Source organism: Labeo rohita, chromosome 16 (assembly GCF_022985175.1).
Source record: "Labeo rohita strain BAU-BD-2019 chromosome 16, IGBB_LRoh.1.0, whole genome shotgun sequence".
NCBI lineage: Eukaryota > Metazoa > Chordata > Actinopteri > Cypriniformes > Cyprinidae > Labeo > Labeo rohita.
The window spans coordinates 25,308,413-25,335,807 of NC_066884.1; the positions used below are offsets into that span (position 1 = coordinate 25,308,413).

At 39.1% G+C, this 27,395-nt stretch overlaps 2 protein-coding genes across 3 annotated transcripts; one reads left to right on the top strand and one right to left on the bottom strand.

Annotated features, from left to right (window-relative positions):
- Positions 1–643: 643 nt before the first annotated feature.
- On the top strand, positions 644–13,309 carry LOC127178472 (uncharacterized). 2 transcript variants are annotated; one of them, XM_051131360.1, is made up of 4 exons: positions 654–683; positions 2,504–2,555; positions 9,918–12,078; positions 12,379–13,309. In XM_051131360.1, exon 3 carries the CDS (start codon positions 9,931–9,933, stop codon positions 12,034–12,036), a length of 2,106 nt encoding a protein of 701 aa, XP_050987317.1. In that variant the 5' UTR covers positions 654–683; positions 2,504–2,555; positions 9,918–9,930; the 3' UTR covers positions 12,037–12,078; positions 12,379–13,309. The 2 variants fall into 2 exon arrangements, with proteins under 2 accessions (XP_050987318.1, XP_050987317.1); XM_051131361.1 differs by lacking the exon at positions 2,504–2,555 and having other exon boundaries at positions 644–683.
- Positions 13,310–23,738: 10,429 nt separating this feature from the next.
- Positions 23,739–24,542, bottom strand: LOC127178627 (uncharacterized). Its single transcript, XM_051131605.1, has 2 exons — positions 24,344–24,542; positions 23,739–24,241 (listed from the first exon to the last, which is right to left on the bottom strand). The coding sequence occupies exons 1-2, from the start codon at positions 24,540–24,542 to the stop codon at positions 23,739–23,741; spliced, it is 702 nt and encodes a 233-aa protein (XP_050987562.1).
- Positions 24,543–27,395: the final 2,853 nt, after the last annotated feature.

Sequence of the window (27,395 nt, forward strand, 5' to 3'; positions counted from 1 at the left end):
GTGACATCTGGTGGTGAGCGGTCCGCAGAACAGCGACCAGATTCGTAACAATTAGTTTCATTTAGTTCCTCATTGGACTATTTTTATTTTAGGAAGTATTATTTCATGGCCATATTTCTATATAAAATCAGCTTTTTTAAAATGATTTTTTATTTAATTAATACATTTTCATTATATAATTTTTGGTTGACCAGTCAAATCTGAATTTTTTTTTATGTTTACTGGCCTCACCACAAAAGTCTTTTTGAATCAATTTTATCTTTCTTCATTAAAATGTTTTTTACCAAAAAAAGTGCAACAAGCTGAAAATTCTACAGCTATAATGTAATTCCAAAATGTATAAAGACACTTGCTAGAAAACGATACATATGATGCAAAACATTACTGAAAGCTATGCAATTTTCAGTACATTAGTACTGATGATTTTTTATTATCACCGTCACTCCCTTACCTCCTACCCTCTTTTAAGTATACTTTATAAAGTGAGATTTTGTCGCCATCTACATACAGTTTTCGTTTAATCTGGGAATAATAGCATGAAGACAGAATGTTTGAGTTATCATTCTCCACCCCAAGACCTCATCTTCCACCTCCGCCCCTTTCAGATCACAATAAAACTGGAGGCATGCATTCATTTCACCATTCTACTGCTACCAGATCTTAACCTAAGACCTTCCAACAAGGTAAGGCAATTAAACAAAATATATATATAATAATTATTAGGTGTCTTTATATATATAGTTGGGTACAATACTTACTGCATTACTATATTCATTACCATATTCATGCCTAATGCAAAATGCATTAGGTTCTATTGAGGTGGATTTTTAAGGTTAGGGACAGTTACAGATGTAATAACAATGTTAACTGCAGATGTAATTACATGCAGGTATTTTTAAAGGGGTCATGAAATGGAGAATCAAAATATTCTTGATATTTACAAACAATAGGTTGCTCTACAGTAAAAACATACTACAAGTTTCGGAACTCAAAGTAAGCAAAACACAGAGACACAGGTATAGCTCAAAAAAATACTAAATCCTGTTAGAACAGTATAAAAACATCAACTCTAATAAAGACTTTCATCAACATAAACCATTCAAAAACCTCCATAGAGCTGCAGCCTAGATTACAGGGAAGACTCGTCAGTAATAAATTATTTCCTAATCTACACTGCACACATGCAAAGAAAGAGCCCAAGTGCACACAGCAGACCCCAGCACGCAATGAGGGACACCACAACCACCAAAAAGGAGAAATCATCTCTTTAATCAATCAAGTGGAACAATACGCTTCACATTATTTGTTACATCCCAACCCAGGTGAAAAAAGTGCAGTAAAATACACTTTATTTAAGTGCACTTAGTACACTTCCATAATGTACTTAAAGTGCTCTATTTTATAACTAATACATTACCAATATATTTTACAACTAATTTAATTTAAACTTTAAACTAACATTGAACTAATTTTTTAAATCATTCAAAACACACTTTTAAGAAATACACTAATAAAAGTCCTCTATATTTTTGCAGTAGTATACTTTATTCCACTGCACTAAAAATTGGTATTTAGTATACTGTTGTAATTGCACTGAAGTACTGCTAAAGTAGAAATATACTTTAAATTAGTTTATTAATAGTGTATAACTTTTACAATTTTATTTAGCACAAAAATAAGAACATGCTACAAATATACCTGTTGGTATTTAAGTATTTTTTTAGTGCATTCAAGTATATGTTTTTTCACCTGGGGATGTCACGTGTCTTTATGGGATCTTTATAGGATGTGTGTGATGTGCCTGAAGCTTTCTACACACTGCACGATTTTAACAATCCAATAAGATCATTGCTGATCACACTGTGCAACATGGATCTAATGAACTTGGGTACGAGATGGATGTAAACTGTACAATGATGAACAGACACGTGCACAGGAAGGGCTCAACCTTTTTCCCCTACACTCCAAAGTGCCTTTTTTTTGGTGGCAGTGTTTTTTCTTCAATAAATCAATGCCTGTTGGTCACCCTTTACGTTTGTCTGCCTGTTTTACAAATATTTAGCCAGTGAGAGGTATTGCTTGTGACTAAATCTTGTTGGATCCGCTCAAACTGTCAGTGAAACCTCATAACTCCACCCCCTCTTAAATTAATTAACTTATTAATTTAGTAACATTTAACCATACATTTATATGGTCTCATGGTTCATGTTTACACTGTTAATATGTATGTATTCTCTAGCTAATGTTAACTCATAGTATTCTATACTCTGCTCGTCTTTACATGTATAAACGTAGTAAAACATAGTTTTAAGTAATGTTTTCGTAACTAAAAAAATTACAGAATCAGATTACCGTGAAATCTTTATATTTTATCATGTAATATTCTGTGCATTACCTTTAAATATAATTAGGAGGGGATAGCTCTGATACAATGTAATCTTTTCACTGCAACTGTATTTTTCACAATATTTTATTACTTTTTTTCATTGCTGGCTTATTTTAGTCCTTCATAAGACCAACATCCCTGGTCCTCAACAATATCAAGTTTTTGCTAGGTAGGTGGATACATGTTGGATATGATATAGTGACGGTATGGCTATAGCTTCTTACAATGTCCTTTTGTGACTGAAATTGTGTTGGACATAGTTATTTAAATTATATTTCAAAATAGTGTGGCAAAAAGACACAATTATTTCACAATGCCAATCTTTTGTCTGGGACAGCCGAAAAATCATGTAGTGTGTTTCGGGCTTAAAGGGGTCATCAGATGCCCATTTTCCACAAGCTGATATTATTCCTTAGGGTCTTAATAAAAAGTATAAAATATACTTTGGTTAAAAATTCTCAATGGTAGTGTAAAACAACACCATTTTTACTTTGTCAAAATGAGCTCTGCAAAAACCCATTTTGATGGATCGCTCCTTTAAATGCAAATGAGCTCTGCTCACCCCACCCGTCTCTTCTCTCTGTGGAGTGGCGAGCCTGTTTACTTTAGCCACGTTTAGCGTGTTTAGCCGCAAAACTTGCTAACTAGCATGTTATTAGGAAAGGTGACTGCAGAGATTATAAAAAACACTTATACTCACTTCGGCTGTAAGTGAAGCTGGATCACAAATGATTTGTGCGAACATTTATGTAGATCGGGAGGTGCATTCCCTTCAGATACAAACGTAATCCACTGCATCTTCAGCAGTTCAGATGTCGGGAGTAAATGACGACCACTATGTTCATTATTACATCCAGCAACACAACACCTCAATCGCGCAATCGTAGATATTCTTGTCTAAATTACATCCCTGTGTGTGGAATCCACTGCATGGATATTTATCATTATATGGTAGATATGTAAATAGACTGCCAACATTAATGTTCCAACAACATGTAAAAGTGAACTTTGCATCCGATGACCCCTTTAAGACTTTGCAGGCAAAAATGCTGTTTTTTCATGCACCTGTCAAGTTTGAGATTTTGGGCTTTTTGGTTTTTCATAGTGTTTTTTCATACTAGTGGAAAGAAAACATCCAAAAGACTATATCCTAAAGGTTTTTTTTTTTGTTTTTCATATATAATTTGCTTTATTTTATACAACATTTTATTCCCCCCAAAAATTGTAATATATATATATATATATATATAAAACATAAAAACCTTAGAACAGACAGAAAACTACATATATGTCTGTTCTAAGGTTTTTATGTTTTTTTTGTTTTTCGGAATTATGGAGCGACAAAATAAGTTCCCCTTCAGGAACTCGAGCTGCGCCCGAAAACGCATTGGGAACGCCTTTGGCGGAACCACGCTCTGAATGATGTGTAATCTAGCCAATCAAACGATGATACGTCACGGGCGGATGACGTCATCGACCAGGAAGCATAAAAGCACGTGCGAAGCTGGCCGGCGTCAGCTTCTGTCTTTCAGCGGAGCGCTCTGTGTGTTTGTGTCTTTGTTATCCTCCTTTTTTTTGTGCAAGTTAGCACAGCTTTCTTTTTGAGGATAATGTCTCAAAGCCAAAAGCAATTAGTTAAGAGTGGAGAGAGCGGGCCACGTTTCAGGCTGTGTGTTCTCCCTTGTAAACGCTGTATCACAAGCGGGGATTCACACAGCATGTGCGTGATCTGCTTGGGAGCCTCCTCTTCGAGGAGGGAGCCTTCACCAGCGTTCCCTAGGGTGCTGGCCCCGCTTCCACCGAGGCGGAGCGGGCGCTACACTCTTGGGGTTCGCAGATGGACCTTTTGGAGGGAATGGAGACGGGTGACCCCCTATCTCCTTCCTTACCCGGCAGGTCCGCTGCCCGTTCTGAGGGTTCGGAAGCCCGCACCGCGGCTACTTCCTCCCAAGGGACGGGCTCATCTCTCCATCTATCGTCCTCCGAGGAGGTCGACCTCGAAAGCACCGCTGAGGAAGCGAGCCCTCAGTCGGTGCAGTATGAGGAGCTCTTGAAGGTAGTGAGTCGTGCTGTGGCCAAGTTAAACATCGACTGGCCCGCCGAGGAAAAAGTCACTCCGCAGAAAAGCAAGCTGGACGAACGCTTTCTGCGGAGCAAACCATCATCTCCAAGAAGGAGCCTTCCTTTCTTCCCTGACCTCCATGCTGAGATCGCGAGGTCGTGGGAAAGACCATACTCGGCTCGCTTGTTTATCCCCGCCTCTGACTACTATGGGAATGTGGGGGGCTCGACGAGCGAGCTTATAAGGCGATGCCCCGGATGGAACAAACGCTAGCCAGCTATCTGTCCCCCGGCGCGGCATCGTCATTGAAGGCTCCTACCTTACCCTCCAAGCCGCTTCGCACTACATCTTTGCTGGTGGGTAAGGGGTACTCGGCAGCAGGTCAGGCTGGAGCATGCCTTCATACTATGTCGCTGCTTCAGGCATACCAGGCTGACTTGCTTAAGGGGTTAGCAGACGGCGAGAAAGTAGACTTAGAAGAACTCCGCAGGACCACTGATCTCGCTCTCCGCGCCACCAAGGAGACCGCCCGGGCAGTGGGGCGGTCTATGGCAGCCATGGTGGCGACGGAGAGGCACCTGTGGTTGACCCCGTCCGATATGAAAGAGAAGGACAGGGTCTTCCTCTTGGACACCCCGCTTGGGCCTGTTTGGCGACGCAGTCAACTCTGTCGTCAGCAGGTACCAGGAGGCTCGTAAGCAAGCGGCGGCGTTCCAGCGGTACCTGCCTTGCTGTTCTCTAACCTCTGCGGCTGCTGGGCGTGAGCAGCCGCAATCGAGTACCAGCTCCTCATACCGAGAAGTACAGAAGTTGAGTGTCGCGACTCGTGCTCCCCCGTCCCGGGACCGAGACCCGCGGCACTCTAGGCCAGGGTCCTCCAAGGCGAGGCCCGACCTGCTGGTGCTTCAGTCCCGGAAGCCCCCGGCCACAAAGCGGTCCTGACGCCATGCCAGGACCGCCGAGGGCAGCCCCTACCGAGGAACAGCAGGTAGCACCGCATTACACGGTGTCCGTCTCTCCTCGGTGCCCTCGGGAGGTCAGTCTGTTGTCTCTGCCAGTGATACAGGGCACAACGGCCTCCAGCGAGCTCATGTCCCGGATTTCTCTGCCCGAGAACGTATCGGAACCGGGGGCGCTCGCTACCCCCTCGGGGGTCTCTAGAACAGTTAGCTCGGCAGTCTCCTGTTGGTCCGCCGTTACAGGTCTCTGAGCCAGTAGTTCAGTCAACACCAGAGGCCAGCCTCGAGCGGCTGGTTCCTTTAGTAGACTATTTAGCAGTGTAGAAGCTACTGCCAAATGTGTCTGCATGGGTCCTGCGCACTGTAGAAAAAGGTTATGCTATTCATTGTTCCAAAGAAGGATGGAGGGCTGCGGCCCATTATAGACACGTTTATGAAATGTGTAGATGCTGCCCTGGTCCCTCTTCGACTCCAGGGCATTCGAATACTGAATTACATCGACGACTGGCTGATCCTAGCAGAGTCAGAGAGTTTAGCGGTTCGACATCGAGATGTCGTTCTCGCTCACATGAAAACGTTGGGGTTAAGACTAAACGCCAAGAAAAGTGTGCTTTCTCCATCACAGAGGACCACTTATCTGGGCGTGGTGTGGGATTCGACCATGATGCAGGCACGTCTGTCCCCTGCTCGGATCGAGTCGATCCTCGCCGCAGTCAAGAGAGTCAAAGAAGGCCGGTCACTCACTGTCAAGCAGTTCCAACAACTGCTGGGTCTGATGGCAGCTGCGTCCAACGTGATACCTTTTTTGGCCTGCTGTACATGAGACCCCTACAGTGGTGGCTCAAAACCAAAGGGTTCTCCCCAAGGGAAACCCGCTCCGCATGATCAAGGTCACGCGCCGAGGGCTACGTGCCTTAGATATGTGGAGGAAGCCGTGGTTCCTGAGTCAGGGCCCGGTATTGGGAGCTCCTTGCCAGGAAGCAGATATGGGGAATCTTTGGTCAAGCCCAAGTAGATCTCTTTGCCACGAGGGAGAATGCACAATGTCCCCTCTGGTTCTCTCTAGTTCATCCAGCTCCCCTGGGGCTGGATGCTATGGTACAGACGTGGCCGAGGCTTCGTCTGTACGCCTTTCCCCCGATCGCTCTGCTCCCGGAAGTTCTGGAGAGAGTACGCCGGGACGGGGTCAGCCTTCTACTAGTAGCCTCGTACTGGCCGGGCCGAGTATGGTTCTCGGACCTGATATCTCTCCTCGACAGCTCTCCATGGGAGATTCACGTCAGGAGAGATCTCCTCTCACAGGCGGGGGGCACTATCCTTCACCCCCGCCCGTAGCTGTGGAGGCTGTGGGTGTGGCCCCTGAGGGAGCACAGCTCATAGCCTCCGGTCTCTCAACTGAGGTTGTTGAGACCATCCTCCAATCCAGAGCTCCCTCTACGAGGAAACTGTACACCCTGAAGTGGAAGCTTTTTACTTCATGGTGTGGAGAACGCCAGCAAGACCCAGCTAACTGCCCAGTCGGTACAGTACTGGAGGTTTTGCAGGCCCGTTTCTCCACAGGGTTAGCCCACTCCACCCTGAAGGTCTACGTGACAGCAATCTCGGCCTACCATGCCCCTCTTGGTGGCATGCCAGTGGGTAAAGACCCCCTGGTCGTACGTTTCCTCCGCGGTGTGCTGAGGCTGAGACCTCCGACACGACCCCGTGTCCCTACTTGGGACCTGGCTGTGGTGCTTGAGGCTCTCTGTAGGCCGCCATTCGAGCCAATAGAAGAGATACCGGTTCGATTCCTCACTATTAAGACAGCGCTACTGCTAGCTCTTACCTCTTCCTCAAGTGGGTTGGGGACCTGCAGGCCCTTTCGGTGGCCCCTTCACATTTAGAGTTTGCTCCTGGCATGATCAAAGCCTTCCTTTACCCCAGGCCGGGGTATGTTCCTAAGGTCCCCACTAATGCACCACAGCCGGTTGTGCTCCAGGCTTTCTGTCCTTCTCCCTTTCGGGAGCCCGACCAGCAGAAGCTAAATTGTATATGTCCCGTACGTGCCTTGGATGCCTATGTCCACAGAGCTGCTCTGTGGCGTAAATCAGAACAGTTGTTCGTCTGCTATGGCCCCCCCTAAGAAGGGGTATCCTGCTTCGAAATAAACTGAGTAGATGGATTGTAGATGCCATATCTACTGCTTATGAGTCCTCTGACCTCCCCCTCTCCTCTGGGGGTCAAGGCTCACTCAACACGCGCTATGGGTGCTTCTAAGGCCTTTACGGCAGGTGTCCCAATTCAGGACATCTGCAATGCTGCTGGATGGTCCACGCCCCTCACCTTTGTAAGGTTTTACAACCTCGATGTCCGAGCCACTCCTGGCACTTCCGTTCTCTTGCCCTAGCTCCTCCACTGGGCAGGGACTTGGAAGTCTGGTGGCGTGGGCATCTCGTTCCCAATGCATTTTCGGACGCAGCTCGAGTTCCTGAAAGGGAACGTCCCAGGTTACATATGTAACCATGGTTCCCTGAGGGAACGAGACGATGCGTCTCGATCCATCCTTCCGGCATCCCTGCTGAGCGCTCGCTTCATCCTCAGAAGCTGACGCCGGCCGGCTTCGCACGTGCTTTTATGCTTCCTGGTCGATGACGTCATCCGCCCGTGACGTATCATCGTTTGATTGGCTAGATTACACATCATTCAGAGCGTGGTTCCACCAAAGGCGTTCCCAATGCGTTTTCGGACGCAGCGTCTCGTTCCCTTGGGGAACCATGGTTACATACGTAACCTGGGACGATTCCCAAAATTCCCATTGTAAAAACATTTGACTCTAATATGTCAAAAAAAAAATAGTTTTGAAACTGACTTCATCCAGTGTTTAGATTTTTAATACTCAACATTTATGCAAATTAGCGCATACTTCATTAAATAAAGCCTCATTTGCATATTTAAACCTATTTAAAAAATAACTGGGTAAGGTGATAACTATTAGTTTTGTTTTTTTTACCCTATTCACCTGCAGTGTCTCGCCTTAATACACGTCAAACCAGCATTTAAGACTACTAACGGTCGTTGACGATTGACAGAGGACAACAGCCAATCACAAATGACTCAACAGGCCCCCCTGCACATTATCACGAGCGAACTTACTATTGAGAACGAAAAACATTTATTGTACTGATCTAGCATTAAATATTGCCAAACAAATCATTTAGCTCAAAGAACCACTAATCTCTAGAAGCTAATAACTAATGTGTTTTTATGCACATTTTGGTGTATTGTATATTAAAAAAAAAAAAAAGAAAACGCTGGATGGAAACGCCAAGATATGCATAAATTCTAAAAATGCGCGTAAAAAACGTATGTGCTCAACTAAGTGGTTAAAATTCTTATCCAGTAAGAAAACATGCGCAAAAACTACAATGGAAACACCTTAATGCGCATTAAAAAAATACATGTAACTTTGCGATGGGACAGCATAACTGGACTAACCAACAAACCAATCTCTTTGCACAGCATCTGAAATGTTTTGTCATTCTAAAATGTTTGAGCAAAGTCTCATCGAAGTGCTTCGTTATAATTAACTCCCAGATCTGCGTTCCCGAACAGCATGCTCCGAAAATAAGCTAACATGACCGCGTTTCATCTGCACACTCTAAACCTTTTGCAATTCCGAATAATGTCTCATTCTTATCTACGTGACCAAAACTGTCATAGTAAGTTGTTTCCACTACTATAAGGAAAATATTTGTATTCGTGCCAAATGAGAGGTGTATCGGTGCATTTCAGTTTTCAGATTAAAATTTGTTTTTGTTAGAATTTTATATGGTGTTTATTACGAATGCCATAATAATTTGTGTTTTATTTTATAATTTCTCTGTTTCTTAAATAAATTCGTTTTGGTTAGACTTTTATATGTTGCTTATAACGAATGCCATTATAATTTGTGATTTATTTTACAATTTGTATATATAAATTTGTATTAGAATTTTATAGCTGCTCATAATTGTGCACCATTATAAAAATGAAATGCCACCCACCCAATTGAACATTTTCTGGCGGATCCGGCAACGCATTACATCGAAATAAATCAGAAGCATTAACGCCAACCTTTTTTTAGACCGAGCAAACAAGTCTACCTCATATGTACATTTGCTTCATAAACCATAATGCAACACAATTGTGACATCACTGCAGAAAATAATAACTTTATTCAACAATTTCCATGTCAGTCCCTGCTGCCATTCATGAGAGTACCGCGGCCCATCCATGTGCATTCCTCTGCTTGTAAACAACACACAGCGCATCTGGAAAACAAACAAAAACAAAAATATTGACTTTATTCAGCAATTTTTTTCTTCTTATCTGTGTTAGTCTTCATCACACGTTAATGAGTGTGTCAAAATGCATGTGTTTTGTGCTGCTGACACAGGAGTGTAATAAAAGTTGCTGTGACGAATTCTACCAATTGTGATACAAAGTACAAAAAATGTTATTCCCTTTCAAATTTTATCTTTGTTTTGAGCAGGAACAGGATAGTCATGGACTCTGCAATCCTAAAACATACTCAAAGTCTTACTACTGCTGAGAACATGAGGAACCAAACCAAACTTATGATGCAGCCCTATGCCAACTGGGAAGAGTATCTGACTCCAGCACCTCTATCTATAGCCATCCTGGGAGAGCTGGTTTTCATCTCATCCTCAACAGATTTCTCTATCAATAAAAATCCCCCTAAAGATGGCTATCAATTCATCAAATACCCTGATTCCTTTCGCGCTTGCCTCATGCAAGTGTGTAACTCTGGTTGGTGGGCATTTAATGAAGCCCACAAGAGCATGGATCAGATTCGCCTCCATACTCTCCAAGTTCCAGATTACATGAAGACAGCTGTGAAGATTCTGTTCCAAGACAATGATGAAGTTGTCAAAGCTCTTCTTCCTGATCAACTGAAAAATATCCAAGACACTGCAGATGAATGTCTTGAGTTGTCTAATGTAGCTGAAAAGCGCTTCACTGATGTCATCAATATCATCCAAGAACTGCTGGAAGCATGTGTGAATGCAGAGCACTTCTATGGGGAAGAGCTAGAAGCAATCAAGAAGAAACTACAAGAGAGCAAACTGAGGAAGCAGTCAGCTGAGGAGATCAAGAAAAGGACTAAGAAGGCAGTGAGTGCCATAGAGAAGGAACTGGATCAGGCCCATGAGAGCTACAAGACAGCTCTCGAATCTCTCCCTAAAGGATGGGAAATGATTGGCATGGATGTTGTGGATGGGATATCACAGAGTGTTATGGTCCTGGTTAATGGAATGATAAGCTCTGCAACTCGGCAATTGCAAATAATGCCTTTAGCAGCAGCAATTGCAGACACTGCAAGCCTCAATCAAGTTAAAAGTGCAAGTGCACCATTAAAGGAAAGTGCAAGAGATGTGGTAGCTGAAATAAACGTATATAGCAAGTCAACTGAAATTTTAAACTGTGCACAGACTATCCAGCAATTGATGAATGTGTATAAATTGGTTGATGACATTGACTGGACAAGTCTGTATGACCAGAAGGAAAAAATGACAAAGACTGATTTCACAGCAAAACAGTTTGAAAGAATCAATGAAACTTTAAAGAAAATCTCTGACTGCCCAGCGAAGACACAAGCTCAGACGTTATGCAAAGATGGCATAGAAATATGCAACCAGCTTGCAAAATATGCACCACATGGTCAATGTGACAAAGAAAAAAGCACTGAACTAATAAACAAGGTCTTGGGTCTGATCACGTCAGCTTATAGTTTTGACAGCAAAAGCAAAGCCATCACAAATTCTCCAGGCATTTTTCCAAAACCACCAATGATGTTTAAAGAAGAAAACAAAGCAGAAAAAAGAAATATCTTGCAGAAGGCCACAGAGAATGCAAGATTTGCCGTGGAGCAGACCCGAGCTCAGCTGAACAAGACAAGAGAAACTTATGAAAAGTGTGTGGAGAACCTAGAGAAGAACCAGAAGGAACTAACGGAAATTCTGATCACTATGAGAAATTGTAAAGTGAAAGAGATCGACTTCAAAACTACCATAGAGATGCTGGTCAAAGGAATGGATGCCATGGGAAGAGTGAAAGAGCAGTGGGAGAAGATGGTTCACTTCTTTCAGATGGTTTCCAACATTGTGAAAACCAGCCTGAGCAAAACTCTCACAAACTTTGTCTCCACATCAGAGAAAACACAAGCCCTCTCCTACAATGAAAAGCTCTTCTCAAAAGATCTTCTCTACAACCAAGCCTTCCAAGCCAGTAACATTGCCAGCCTGGTTCATATGATCTCTGCAACATACACAGAAGTTTCCACCAAGTACCTGATGGACCGTGTCAGTTCACTGGGCAAACTGATGGCCATGGATAAAAGTAAGCCAGAATTTGAGCATGAGCGACAGAAGCTTCGAAACGGCTGTGATGAAGCACAAAAAGGCATCTTAAGGCTTGTCCTGAAGAATAAAGATGAGTATGACCAGAAGAGCACTGCAAGACTAGATAAGATTGATCGAGAATTGCTTGCCATTCTACCTTCTGCTCCTCCAGAACAAATCAAGAGTATTCAAGAGGTTGTTCAAGCTGGATTTAATGAGGAAGAAAAAGAAGCAGAAGCATACTACTGAGTAAATGTACTGAAGAAATGTGTATTTTCTAGTTTTACATTGGTAAGCACCAGGTGACATAATAATTCAGACTGAAGCTAGTCGTAGTCATGATAGATAGTTTTAGACAATTATGTTCTTCAAATAATATTATTTGACATCACTGGATGGAATTGTCAGAGAAATTTGAAATTGCCATGAATTCAGACATTTCACTGAAAAATGATCATGAAATTAAAATTTATAATATCAAAATCTCAGATCTGATCTTAATTTGACTTTAGCATTGTCTGTGTGATAGCTTTGGCTGTTAAAATGGTTTAGGATTTCTAGAATTAAATAACTGTGTATATTTCTTTTTAGAAAATATGGGACAAGAAAAAATCCTCTTCTTTCAGAGCAACAACCATTCCTGTCATCAGTCAGCATCTGCATCTTTTCTCCCAGATTAAGTGTGCACATTTGGAGAACATCTTTTTGAGTATATGGAATTTAGTGGGATTTTACTTATGGTGTTTGCTTTTGGAGTTCTCTTTGAGTTTAGATATACTTCTGTTTAGATATACTACTGTCTCCATTAAGATGGCAAAGTAATTATTTAGGCATATACTCTAGGGAAATATTACTGGAGAGCACAATTAACACTTTAGTCCTGCTTTAAGTTTAATTGTTCTTATATTGTCTTGCACTTCTTGATATAATGAACACTTCTGCTTCCTATTTTTTGCTTCTTCCTAATAATTTGCAATGATTTAATCTTAAATAAATTGGTAACACTTTACAATATGATTCCATTTATGAATGTTAGTGAATTTTTATTAGTTAACATGGAATAACAATGAAAACTACTTCTAAAGCATTTATTAGTTAATGTTAATGTTAATTTACCTGAGAAATAAGAATGTACAGAGATGTTGTGAACTATCGTTAACAAAGATGAATAAATACTTTAACAAATGTATTGCTTATAGTTAGTTATGGCATTAACTAAAATTAACTAATGGAACCTTATTGTAATATTTATATATATCACATATCATAGGACATCACAGCAAGAGCAATATGAAATGAGTGCTGTTTTTGTCCCAATCTATCACAAACTTAAAAGTGATTTTATACAACAGTTCAGTAAATAAGAACTTGATATTGAGCTATATTTTCAACACAATATTGAAATCTAATGTTAAAGATGTTAAAAAGTTGGGATACTTTAGATAAAATTTAACACTTATCTAAAGTATCCCTATTCTGATAACCTGTTTGTCAGATTTTACATTTAAGGCTTTTAGCAGTGATTGTTATAAAAGCAACTAAAAATAAATAAATAAATAAATAAATGTTCTGAGTTTGTATTTATTTTTGTTTTCTTATTCTATGTGCAACAACATGTATTTCAAATTATTATATTAATTATCACTAACAGTCATTTTGTGATGAAAATATAGATATCAACCAGGAACGTAGGCATGGACATAAGGATGAGCTAAACAAGATGCTATAATGATTCAGCCACATTAATTAAATATAATAATAATAATAATAATAATAATAAATAAAAAATAAACGTTTCTGTGTCCTTCTTTCAACAATAACTGTGTCTTGAACCTTCACAAAAAATTTTCTTTTGCAACTATTTATTTTCAGGATAAAAATAAAATAGACTATATATATATTAGGGCTGTCAGTCAATTAAATATGTTTATATATATATATATATATATATATAGATAGATAGATCGATAGATAGATATAAAAATATATATATTTATTTATTTTTGTTTTTATGAAATGATACTTTAAATAAAAAACAAAATCTGCCAGCATGGTGGTAAATGTCTTCGCTTGTTCAAACGGCTGATTCATTCAGGGATTAGGTAAATGGCTCTTTGAATCAATGGATCATGAGTTCGTTCAAAATTCATTCCGAATTTCCATAAATGGGCAGAAAAGGGTATTACACATATTAATCACATTTTTCAGTCTAACAACTTAGTTTAGTTTTCCTACTTAGTCTAGGAGTACGGTATCGGGAGCAATCAATTCTTGAATTATTTGCAACTCAAATCAGCGGATTTAATTAATATATCTTCCCAGAAAAAAACTACTTTCCAAATTATACAAAATTATAAAAAATTCAAATAAAACTATAACTTTACCAACAATCAAATGGGAAGAAGATATAATCTATAATCTATAATCTATTGCTCCTGATACCAACTTCTGGACTCAAATTTGTAAAAATATTTATCCCATGATTAAAAACGCCAGCCTTCAGCTCATTCATAGAACTCTCTACTCAACTCTCAGACTCTTCATAGAACACACTACACTGGGGAAAGGCTGTCTAAAATGGGATTCACATCAGAAACTTGTTTGCACTGCTCACAAAATTGTCCGGACACACGTATATCCACGCCACATGGCACTGCCCATCCATTAAACAGTTTTTGAAAGACGTCACTGAATCCCTATCCCGACTCCTGGGCTGCCACATCCCATTATCCCCCTCACTCTGTCTACTGGGGGATCAACTCTCAATCAGGAAATAACAAACAAAAGGATATTCCTCGTAGCTTTAGCCATCGCCAAGAAAACTATCTTCTTGAACTAGAAATCCTGAAACAAAATTCACATAACGCATTGGAAAAATTTGCTTACAGACTACATCTCCCTAGAATATTTTTCACCTCCTTGCAACTATACTTCAGAACCACAACACTCCAGATCAGACCTCATTCAATTCTTGAGTGTGTGTGTGTATTTATGTATATTATGATTACATCATTATTAATATTATTTACTGTTATTATTATTGATATTACTGTTGCTGTCATCACAAAATATTATTGTTATCAATCACCATTTATTTATTATTATTGTTGTTGTTATTATTTTTTATTATTATTATACTTGCTAGTACTACTCAAATACTACTACTACTACTACTACTTTTCTGATTATCATTTCTGTCATTTCTGATGATTATTGCTGTTATTATCATTGCTGTTCTATTGCTGTTTTTTGTGTTCACAGTAATTTGTATGTTTCGCACTAATACTAATTAAAAAAAGTTGTTGAGTTGTTGCCCTGCATCATATTTGTCAACAGTCAACTGTATGAAATAAGATGACATACAGGTCTGGGGCATTAACTACGTTGAAATATTTTAATCACATTATTTTATATATATATACGTTACGTTCTCTCGAGGTCTCTCGAGGACCACACCACGGACTTCCTGTTTCTGGCCAACTACGTGCACTACCTGGACAACTGCCTCTGCTCTTTCTGTTTTGCTGGACTGAACACCTCCACACAAGAGCAGTTGTCTGGGGAGGGTCCTCGAGAGAGCCTCGCTGCCTATATTGAGTGAATGCTGGTGTCCTGCAATTCCTCGATGACTGTGGACATCATAGATGACACCAACCACACTCATAACCTAGAGCCCAGCCAAACATCAACAAAATTCGTGGAGCACGAGCCCAAGCCCACCGCGGACGGAGAACCACAGCCTAACACGACTGAGCCATCGCCTAAAGGAGCGGAGGATCGCCACAGAGCCTGAGCCAATCCGGTCCGACCAGGTGCGAGAGCTGGCCATGTTGAACGCGACGGTGGATGTGTCAGTGGAGTGTAAGAGGGCTATGGAAAGCCCTGCCCACTGCACTGCTGCTGGGGGTGAGCAAACCATGGACTCTAAGGACTTAAAATTTGATTATGAAATATCGATCCCTCTATCATCTGTATCTGATGACTCTGTCTACCCTGAATACCATTTTGAACTGGATTTGATTGATTTCACTGAGGATATATATGTGGAACGAGACCTGATCGATTTCTATGGAGATGTATATGAAGACATGCCCCCTCTTCTTTCACCATCCTCTGACCTATCTGCCTGCCTGGATTTCCCACACATCCTCCCTCTGGTACCTCCATCTGGTACCTCCAACTATCATCCCTGCTGCCTCAGTCCCGCCACTGCTGTCTCCTGGCAGCCCCTCTGCTCACCCTCAGCCCACCATCTGTGCAGCGGGCATGCTGCAGGTCTGCCAATCTCGATTGGCATCATGGCTGGAGAATCCCTCGTCTCCGCCTCCAGCCTCTGAGTCCTGGACTCCACCTCAGCCCATTGGCCCACCAGCTCCACCAGGCTCCCTCGTCCCTCCGGCGCCGCTTTGGTCGGTCGTCATCCGCCATCGCCTCAGGACTCCACTCCTCTGGCTGCGACTCGTCACTTTGTCACACCGGTTCCGTTGGGGTCCTCCCTCCCTCCAGCCCCGCCTCAGTCCTCTGTCGCTCCGGCTCTGCCGCGGACCTCCTGATCTCTGCCTTAGTCGCCAGAGCCTTGGGCTCCGCCTTGGCCCTCCGGATCCTCTGTGTCGTCCTGGCTCATCGGCTCTCTGTCTCCACCTCGAGTGCCACCACCACTTGCTCCGCCATAGTCGGTCAGCCCCCTGGAGTTGTCAACCCTTCCTCCACCATGGCTCCTCCCTCTGTCAGCTCCACCATGGGCCACCATCATGGCTGCGGCCTGGGTCTCGCCTGGCTCCTCCTGCTCCGGGTCCCTTCTGTCTCCTCCTTGGCTCCTCCCTCTGTCGTCACCACCCTGGACTTTGTTTGTTGTCCTCCTCCCGGGAGTCCGTCCTCCACCAGAGCCTCCTCCTATACTGACTTTCTGTTGCCATCCCACGTCTACCCTGTGGACTGTTTATGTTGGTTTCTCCCTCTTGTGCCCATATTTGGTTGTTCCTGTTTCCTGTACTAGTCTAATCATCATTAGTTAACCTTGTATCACCTGTGTCCTAATTAGGTTCATCGTAATCCGTGTCTTTATAAGTTTATGGGCATTTGTGACACTAATCATGTGCCGGTTGTAGGCTGTAAGATCATCCCTGCACTCCATTTCATACAGGAGGATCCCTATTGTCCACACAGTCATTGACTTTTAGCAGTATCTGCCCTTCATGTTGAACTCTGATGGACAGTGCACTCTTGTGCCTGGAGGAAAGAGATGTTGTCTGATGTTACCATAACATCACCACAGCATGTTATACATGAGGTAATACATGAGATATACATGAGATAACTAACAAACCAGTTTATAACATGTACCATGGAAGACTTTAAAGGCAATGAGCCCCCTTAACCAAAGCCAATCAGTTTGACATCTATGGTGTCCTGGTTTACCAGCATGTTCTCTAGTTTGATATCCCAATGGCAGACACTGCACTCACTCAAATGTTATCTTGTATCACTGACCTGCTGTACAGTATAATATGTTGTACTGTCCCCTCATTGAGGCTCTCTCCGTGGAGCTCCACAAAACAAAACAAATTCATGCGAGGCAAGGGCCACTGCATGGCCATAATGTTTCAAATTCAAATTCAGATTTCAAAAGTAAAACTCTCAAGATCTTATTTTAGGCCTACCATTGTCAGTGTGATAGCTTAATCTGTTTAATTGGCTTTGGATCTCCATATTTTATTAACTTCTATTTTATTATTATTATTATTATTATTATTATTATTATTGTTATTATTACCCCCTGGTAGCTGAATGCAGTATAAGTCATTATTCACTTTCCAAGTAAATAAATAGGGCATGAGCCATACAACCCCCCCACTTCAAATGAAGTTTTTCCAAATATGGTTTCTTTCATTTTAGGTAGTTGTTATCACGCTGATGTATGTGTTTTCCTAATTTTTTTAATTAGTTAATAGTTGATGCTATAAAAACAGGGTGTGATGTCATGATTGTATGCTAACGATTAGGCTTGTTTGAGATGAGCAAACCCTGCGTTCCATTCAGAAGGGCTCATCCCTATGCTGTCTGGAGTGAGAGCTTTGAAGGGTATAAGGGTGTAGGGGACCAAACAACTGTTTCTTGAAGTGCCCTTCTGCATCATTGATTCACTGAATGAGCCATAACATCAACTCTGCTACGGATACTAATATCCAAAATTCAGTGAAAACACTATTTATTAGCATGGTCCGCAGTTTAAGACTTGTAAGCACAAAACACATGATACTTCTCTTTTCAATATAAATAAGACTTTATTAAATAAATCTAAGATATTATAAACTAATCTAACACATAAACACACACATTCACACAGGCTGCAGAAAAAATGGGGAAAGAATGAGTTTAGAAGAGTGAAAACATGAAATCCGACTTTTATAGCAATATATGCAATTGCTTAGACCTGAACAGCCATCAGCCATCTAATTAACCCTCGCACTGAGTTTCTCAATGAGACTATTAAACTTTATACTAAATCCACCAGTTCATCTAGAATCTGGAGATTGTACTTGTGTTGCCTTTGTGTTACGGGATTCCCTTTGTTTTCATCATTGCAAAAAGGGGTTTCCCAAGGTTGCTGATTGGCATCAAGTTCAGTAGTCATTCAAAGTGATGTCTTGGGCCTTGGCTGAAGATAAGGAGTTGTGGGCTGGTTGAAGGTTAAGGCAGACTTGTGGTAGGACTCGACAACGTGAGATCATGAAAATTTGTAAGCATTTTATGTAAAGTGTGGTTCTACAAAACGTACATTTACATTTTTTCAGACAGTAAAAGGTACAATACTGACATTTTTACAGCATCTAAACGTACAAATACTTACGTATTTCTAATTTCAGAAATTCAGCAATTTCAGGAATACTGACGTATTGACACCTGAAAATGAATCCTTATGCATATTGAAAATGCCGCATTAATTTCATTATTGTTGCTTTTATTTATGCTTTCATTATTAGGCTTTCTTCTGGCAAACCTTCCAAACATGGCCTACTTGTCCCATATTTTACTAACAGTACTGTCATGAACTTTATAATTTTACCTGGTAACTGAGGCCTGTAGAGCCTGCAGTGAAGTTGGGTTTTATGCCATTCTTTAAGCACTGCATGGTCTGATTTTGGGATGAATTTGCTGGGACGTCCTCCCCTGGGACTGGGTCTGTTTTGAATATCACAAGTGGCAAGCCATTGTGGCTGACCTCAAGGGCAAGCTGAGTACAGGACTAAAAGTCTACTTGAATTGCTGTCATGCTCACACTACACAGGAAGACGTCTTGTCATATATATATCTATATATATATATATATATATATATATATGGCATGAACAAAGTAGATCTCTGAGAACCTCAGAAAAAGAGTTATTGTTGCTCACCCAGCTAGAAATCGGTTACAAAACCATCTCTAAAGAGTTTGGACTCCACAAATCCACAGACAGAAGAAATTCAAAGACCACTATTAACCTCCCTAGGAGTGGTCGACCAACAAAGATCACTCCGAAGCAATACACTCTAAAAAAAAAAAAAAAAAAAAAACACTGGGTTAAAACAACCCAATTTGGGTAATTTTGGTAACCAAGTGCTAACCAGGTTAAAACTTTGACCCAACATGCTGGGTTGTTTCAGTTAACTCAAATATTGAATGGAAATTACTATTGGTGGCTTACAATGGTGGCTTAAACTGCTGGCTTAGCAGTTTGTTAAAGATCATGTGGACAAGTCAGAGGGCTGCTGGAGAAATGTTTTGTGGATGAATGAGACCAAAATAAAACTTTTTGGGTTTAAATGAGAAGTGTTATATTTGTGTGTTATGTAACCTTATTCCATCTGGTAGTATCATGGTTTGGCCAAAATGGCTTGCCATCATTAATGGAACAATGAATTCTGAATTATACCAGCAAATTTTAAAGGAAATTCCAGGACATCTGTCCGAGAACTGAAGCTTAGAAGAAAGTGTGTCATGCAGCAAGACAATGCAAGTCACAAGCACACAAGTCATACCAAAAAAATGGTTAAAGAAGAACAAGTCATAATGATTTGGAATGTCTGAGTCAAAGTCCAGACCTTAATCCAATTGAAATGTTGTGGAAGTACCTGAAGTAAGCAGTTCATAGGAGGAAACCCACCATTATCACAGGGTTCAAGTATTTCTGTACTAAAGAATGGGCTTAAATTCCTACAAGCTGTTATGCAGGACTGATCAGTGGTTACAAAATAGGTTACCTTCAAAAAGGGAATAGGTTATTGCTTCAAAAATGGGTCACACCAGATAATGAAAGCAAAGATTCACATACTTTTGCAACTTGCACATATTTAACACTGGATCATGTGTCTCAGCGAGTAAAACAAAATGCAAGTAAACAGACAATTGTTAGGTTTCAAGAACAAAAGACATCCATCAGAGAGATAGCAAGAACATTAGAAGTGGCCAAATCAAATCAACAGTTTGGTACATTGTGAGGAAAAAAAAAAAACACACTGGTGAGCTCAGCAACATAAAAAGACCTGGACATTCACAGAGGACAACAGTGGTGGATAATCAGATGATCCTCTCCATGGTAAGGAAAAAATGTTTTACAACATCCAGCCAAGTGAAAAACACTCTCCAGGAGGTAGGCGTGTCACTGACAAAGTCTAAAATTAAGAGGAGACTTCATGAAAGAAAATACAGAGGCGTCACTATAAGGTGCAGGCAATGCCAGATTAGACTTTGCCAAAAAAACAAAAAAAAGTCAGACCACTTTTCGAAAAGCATTCTTTGGATGGCTGAAACTAGGATCAACCTGTACCAGAATGACAGGAAGAAAAAAGCATGGAGAAGGTTTGAAACAGCTCATGATCCAAAGCATACCACATCATCTGTGAAACATGGTGGATCAGTGTGATAGCATGAGCATGCATGGCCTCTAGTGGCACTGGGTTTCTGATGATGTGATAGAGGACAGAAGCAGCTGGATGAATTCTGAAGTGTATAGGGATATACTGTCTGCCCAGATTTAGTCAAATGAAGCAAAGTTAATTGGGTGGCGCTTCATAGTACAAATGGACGATGACCCAAATCATACAGCAAAAGCATCCCAGGGGTTTTTGAAGGTAAAAAAGTGGAATATTCTGCAATGGCCAAGTCAATATTCTGATTTCAACTTAATTGAGCATGCATTTCACTTGCATGAAAGACACACAAACAAACAACAACAGCTGCATTACTTTTGAGCCCCTGAAAATCTGAAAGTACACTTTAGCATTTGCATGGGATTTACCATTCAAAATTTTGTGATTAGTAAGATTTAGGTTTTATTATTTATTTATTTATTTTTTTATTTATTTATTTACTTTTTAGTAAAACTCAATTTAATAATTTTAATATATAATAACTCATTTTTAATAACTCATCAAGGTTACATTAATTTTATTAAATACTACAGTACAAACAGCAATATTGTAAAATATTATTAGGGGCCAAGCACTGAAGGTGTGTAGGCACCTGTTGTATCTGTTGGCATTCTTAGTATTCTTCTTCCGCTAATGAGTCTATGGCCGCATATAGAACCGCTTACGGGAAAGTTGTGAAATTTGGCTGACTGATAGAGGTCTGTCTCAACATTAATCATCTTTTCCTCTGACTCCTTGGTTCATGAACACCAAAATTTAAAATTCTATGGGTCAAGATTTTTCACAATTTTTAATAGAAAAAAGAATGTGAGGCTATAGTATATCTCTGCAATGCTTCAGTGTATTGAGACCAAACTTTGTGTGCATTTTAAGAACTATGACCTGAGGCTCTCCTCCAGTTTTTAGAGATATGAAAAAAATGATTATTTTTGCTTACTACTTTTGCTACTACTGAATAGTTTGGCCAAAAATAACAAACTGGTCTCTTTAGATTCAATTTAGGCGTCGCCATTTTAAATTTTGTCGTAAAATGCTTTATTTTACAAACGATTTGATGTATCATGGAACTCAGTATGTGTCTTCAGCACAGCGCCACCTTGTGGTCAAAAGTTATAATGAAATGTCCAAAAATGCTAATAACTTTTGCTACTTAATGTAAATTCTTTGTCAGCCTGATTAAGTTTATGCAATAAATATCCATCAAACACACAAATTATTGATGTAAATGTGATGTCAGTATAACATCAATTTAACATCTAAACCATGACATTGATTCAGAGGCGGACAATAGTGAAATATTTTTACTCCGCTTTAAAAATACTTTTTAAGTGTCTGTACTTTATCAGAGTGTTTTTCTTCACAACATTTTAAAGCATAATATTATACTTTTTACTGCACTATATTTCATTTGAAATATAATTTAATACTTAATTTCATTAGAAATCTAGTACTTTCTTACTTTTACTCAAGTCAAAATAAATAAAAAATTTACTTATGTACAAGAAAGTACTAAATGTTTAATGTTCGTAAGTATTAAAGGTAAAAAAAAACAACAACTTTTATTTATGAAATGTAGTGTGGTAAAAGTACATTATTCTTTGGAGTGTAGTGAAGTAAAAGTTTTCAGAAGAAGAACATTCTGATAAAGTACAGATGCTTTTTAAATTTACTTAAGTAAATTTACTATACTATTGTCCACCTCTGAATTGATATGATATAAACTGAATGTCAAACACATTGGCGTGCATATAGGCCTACATTAAACCAATTTCAGTGTGAGTCTTAATTTCATATTTTCACCCAATTACCACTGGAAGAAATTGCATCAGCATCTCGATCAAGTCAATATCAAAATGCACGCTAGGGAGGTCTTGGCATTGCTGCCTTTACCTGGTTCCCATTATACGCAAGATTTGCAGGGCCGTACATCAGTGTGTGATCGTTATCTACCTGAATTATGAAATTTCAACTCCAAATAGAAAGAAATCAAGAAATTCTGAATCCTGGGCAGTTCTGGGCATTCTGTTGTCTCATTTGTCTGTTGCACAGAGGGCAGAACTGTCACAGTGAAAAGATTAGTGTTTACAAAGCGAATGTGTAAAGAAAGTAAAATGCCCTTTGCAAAAAAAAAAAAAAAAAAAAAAAAAAAAAAAGGTAAAGGTAACCCAAGGTAAAAACAACTATGTCAGACAATTTTCAAGTTGGACAAGAAAATGAGTTTTTTTTTTTTTTTTTGCCTTGCCCTACGTTTTTTGATGTACTGAAGTACACAGACAAAAAACTAACCATGCATGCATGACCTTTCCAACGTGATTAAGTAATGCATGAAATCACGCATGAGCATTGCAGAGCTAATGCAAGATGAGCATTTGTGGTTAAAAGTATATACATCATGTAGAGCCCTTTGAAGCTGCACTGAAACAGAAATTTGGACCTTCAACCTGTTGATGCCCATTGAAGTCCACTATATGGAGAAAAATTCTGGACTGTTTTAAACACATTATTTGTCTGATACAATGTCTACAACTTTACAACAAATAAACATTAATACTAACCTTAGTAATCTAATATAATGTACCAGTTTATTTATTTATTTTTTATATGAGCTATAAACATCCAAACAGCAACATGCAAACTGATTATTTTACATTATGCTGAGTGGAAATTAACAAGATGTTTAAAATGTTACATGTAATTCATGTAAATAGAGTGATTTATGAAAGCAGTTGAGATGAATGTGCAGTGGATCAAATTTGAACTCATTTGCATTATGAATAAAATCAGAATTTGTTGTACATTTATTTGTGAATTTACAAAATCATTGCAAGTATGGTTTTATAATACAGTAATAACATTATATTTTCTCTGTTTTGTTAGATATTGTGATTTAAACAGTCATTAAACACTACATCATTGTAGAGATAACTTTAAAACAAACACAAAACAAACAAACAAACAAAAAATGTTACTTGAGTGGTTTCTAAAAACACCAATAACCCATATTTATATAAGCCTTTGCTATAGTTAGACTGAGATGATCAGTAATAGCTGTCATGTTCAGAATTATTGGGTGAGTTGCATAAAGCCTGTAATCCTCCAACTTTCTTCCTCAGAGTATTAATGAGGCGGCCTGGTATACCATTGTTATTCTCAGCTATAATTACTACTGCCTTCATCACATCTTCCATGGCTTTAACCACAGGCTGCCAGAGGATGAAACGTTGTGTTTGCCTCTCCAGTACAGTGACTCTTCCACCAAGAACACTCAGAAGGTTTACAGAACTCCTGACCATGTTTTGAATATTTCCTGTGTCCTCTAGATGCTTTTGAACCTCTTTAATCTCTACCTCAATCCTCTTCAGTGCCTCACTGGTCTGCTCAATTTCAGTCTGTGTCCTAGAGATTATACCCTCGTAATGAGAAACTTTTTGATTGAAGTTACTCACTTGAGACTCACAGTCTTGTTTGTCCCACGGAGCATCACTCAAGTCATTTGAAGCTTCTTCAAATCCCCGCTCTCCCTCACTCATCATTATTGGACCTAGAGGGGAACAGAAATCTCTTGAATACACATCAGTTTTAATTGCATAACTTCAAAAATGGTTACAGTTCATGGTGATGGTAAGAGTAGTGTAATTCTCACCAGCAATCCATCCAAACATTGGTATTGCAAGCAGCACTGTCCCTGCAGTTGCTAAATCATTACATGAATCCATCCTGTCTTGATGTGCTCTTTTAGCATAATTTGCTAATTCTACATTTCTTTCAGCCTCCTCCAAAGCCGCTTTGGAGTACTCTAATAACTTCTCAGCAGACTTCTTCTTTATGCTGAAATTATCCATGGCTAGACTTTTCTCTTTTTTTCTGCTGTTCAGCATTGTGTTTCTCTCTAATAAGCTGCTCCATGCATCCATCCAAATAATTCAGTTTTTCTTTAATCATTGTCTCTGATGTTTTCAAGCACTGCTCAGCATCCTCAATATGCTTCCTAATTTGGTTGTAATTGGAGCATGTGTTAGTGGTGGGACTGACATGAGCTTTCTTGAGGGACACACAGATGTTGCAGATAGCAACTATTCCCTCTTTTAGAGGCCTCGAAACCACCTCCATAGACTGCACATTCTTCGCACCGCAGGTACTAAGGTTAGGGGAGGCAAACATATTAAAAGAATAGTTCACCCAGTATGAAAAAATGGCCTCAAAGCCTTTATGTATAATGCAATATAAAGGTATGCATAATGTATGTAATAATGCAGTATATCTCTTTTATAAACACTTGTAATCAAAGTTAAAAATCATTAAACTATTTGAAGGTTTGTTTGTCTTGAATGTTAACGTGTTATACGTCTACAGGGGCAACAATGAGTATTATAATGTATTTTACATGTGGTTACAATTATTCTTGAGATAATACAATGTATTATAAGAGCTATGAGTAAAGTGTTACCAATAAATAAATAAAAATAAAAATCCTGATTATTTTCTAAGCCTTTAAAGACATTAAAACACATTTGAATGTCTTTTTTTAATGTAACACATTGGTATACAGCACAATGGAAAACTTACCTATGTCTGTGAAATTGGGTCATTTGTCCTGTTCCACACAAACACAAAAGAGACTATCAGTAAGCAATCTGACAATGAGTTCTGACACAATAATAAAATTAATAGTAGTAATAATTGAACTTTTGTTGTCCTTTTTATTTTCTAATCATTTTTCAAAATAATTTAAGCACAGAAATTAAATATCTTTAAATAAAGTGTTAATTTGTACAAACAATTTCTACTTTAGGACAGACCTTAATTAAAAAGGTCCGTAAAACACAAAAAACAAGAAAGGGGCAGTATAAAATTTTCTGTTATTTAGAGCCAAAGAATACAGCTGTGATATTGTGCTTCATTCATTGTGCATATCTCATATACTATTGGTAAAATATTATCAGAGAATTTATAGTTTCAACCCTCTGGTTGTGTTCGGGTCAAATTGACCCAAAGAAGATTTTCCAAAAAATAATAGTAAACGTTATTGCATTGGAGTCAAACTTGCTGACTTTGTTCACCCAGTGTATAATTATTATTTTTTTTTTTTTAGAATTTTCGTAATTTTTTGGGGTTTGTGGTGTCAAAATGACCGGACTCCAAACAACTGATTAGAAATCTCTCGTTATGCTATATTATCACCAAATATTGGATACATTGTTTTTGTCAACTTGTTTTCTTTCATTTAGGACTGGTTTTATGTTTCTATTTGCATCTGATTAATCGTAGGCCTCATGTATCTGAAAGTAGACACCTCATTTTTTGATTGAACATTTAACGTTTTTATGAATAATTTACACAAAATTAGCTAAAAATATATACATATATATATATATATATATATATATATTACTCACACTAGTGTGCTTTAATCAGGAAGTTTGCTTTTAAATGCTTTGATTTTGCACAAAATTGGACAGTCACACATTTCTGGCCATTGAAAGTGAATGGGGAAGATTACAAAAAACAGCACCATAATCTGTGGGAACATGTGGGAATGATTTTTTTACTCAAAAAAAGAAGTACTTACTTTCAGATAAATAAGGCCTACGATTAATCAGATGCAAACAGAAACACAAAATAGTCCTAAACGAAAGAAAGCAAGTAGACAAAAAGAATAAATCCAATATTTGGTGACAATATAGCATAATGAGAGATTTACAAGTAGTTGTTTGGAGTCCATCAAAGGTGTGACAGGATACACTCAGCATACACTAAACCAGCCCAAATACAAAAGATATTCAGCGAACTCTTTATCTAGTATTTCAGTCAATTTTACATCCATTACTGCAAGGTTTTAGTTATAGCTACTTTCAATATTTCCAAGAAACTGATAACACAAAGAGTGCACAATTTAAGAAGCTCTTAGTGCTCACCTCAGTTTGACTTCCAATGACCCATTTATAATTGTTATTGTTTGTCAGTAAAAAAATATATATATATATATCGAAAGAATGTAATAAACCTACAGTATGGTTTGTCAAATTAGCACCATCTTTATTTTACTTTTGAAAGGTTTAAATGTAGTGTTTTTTTGTTTGTTTGTTTGTTTGTTTTTTAACAGTGTGGTTTAACCAACAGTAATGTATTTACATAGATTCAGTACACGGATTCAGCATTGTTAAATAAAATTTATGACCAATATTTGAAGCATATATTACTATACTTTTTTTTTTTTTTTTTGCTACAATTAAATACCATATAGCTACTTACAATAAACAGGTCATACTTCAGAATGTCTAGAAAAAAAGAATAAAGTAGAATATTTGTGACTACCATCCATAGCACATTTGATGAAATGATTAATGATCAAATAATCCTAAATTCAATTGTCTTACCCTGTTCAAAAGTGAGAGCAATTTCATCAAAACATACCGCTGATTGGTAAGATGATGTTTTTGTAGACTGGAAATCTTTTTGCATTACAAAAGATCCCACCCACAACTACTGTTGTGTCTAAAGCCACTCCCCTGTGCCAAGGCACCCAAATTGGCAGCAACGTCTCTTATGGCCACATGGGGACAGACAGGGGTGCAGACAATTTATGAACCAAGCAAAACTCTTTTGCTTCTAAGTCCTTATATGGGCAAAATTAAATTAGGCTTACAGTAAATGATGGCTTCAGAATTCAAATAGTCACATTTGATTTTCTGTTT

Excerpts from the sequence above, each read along its gene's own strand:
- LOC127178627 (XM_051131605.1), bottom strand. The coding sequence starts at position 24,542 with ATGGATAATTTCAGCATAAAGAAGAAGTCTGCTGAGAAGTTATTAGAG. Across the intron at positions 24,242-24,343 it reads AATGTTTGGATGGATTGCTG|GTCCAATAATGATGAGTGAG; the intron begins GTGAGAATTACA and ends GTTCCCCTCTAG.
- LOC127178472 (XM_051131361.1), top strand. The coding sequence starts at position 9,931 with ATGGACTCTGCAATCCTAAAACATACTCAAAGTCTTACTACTGCTGAG.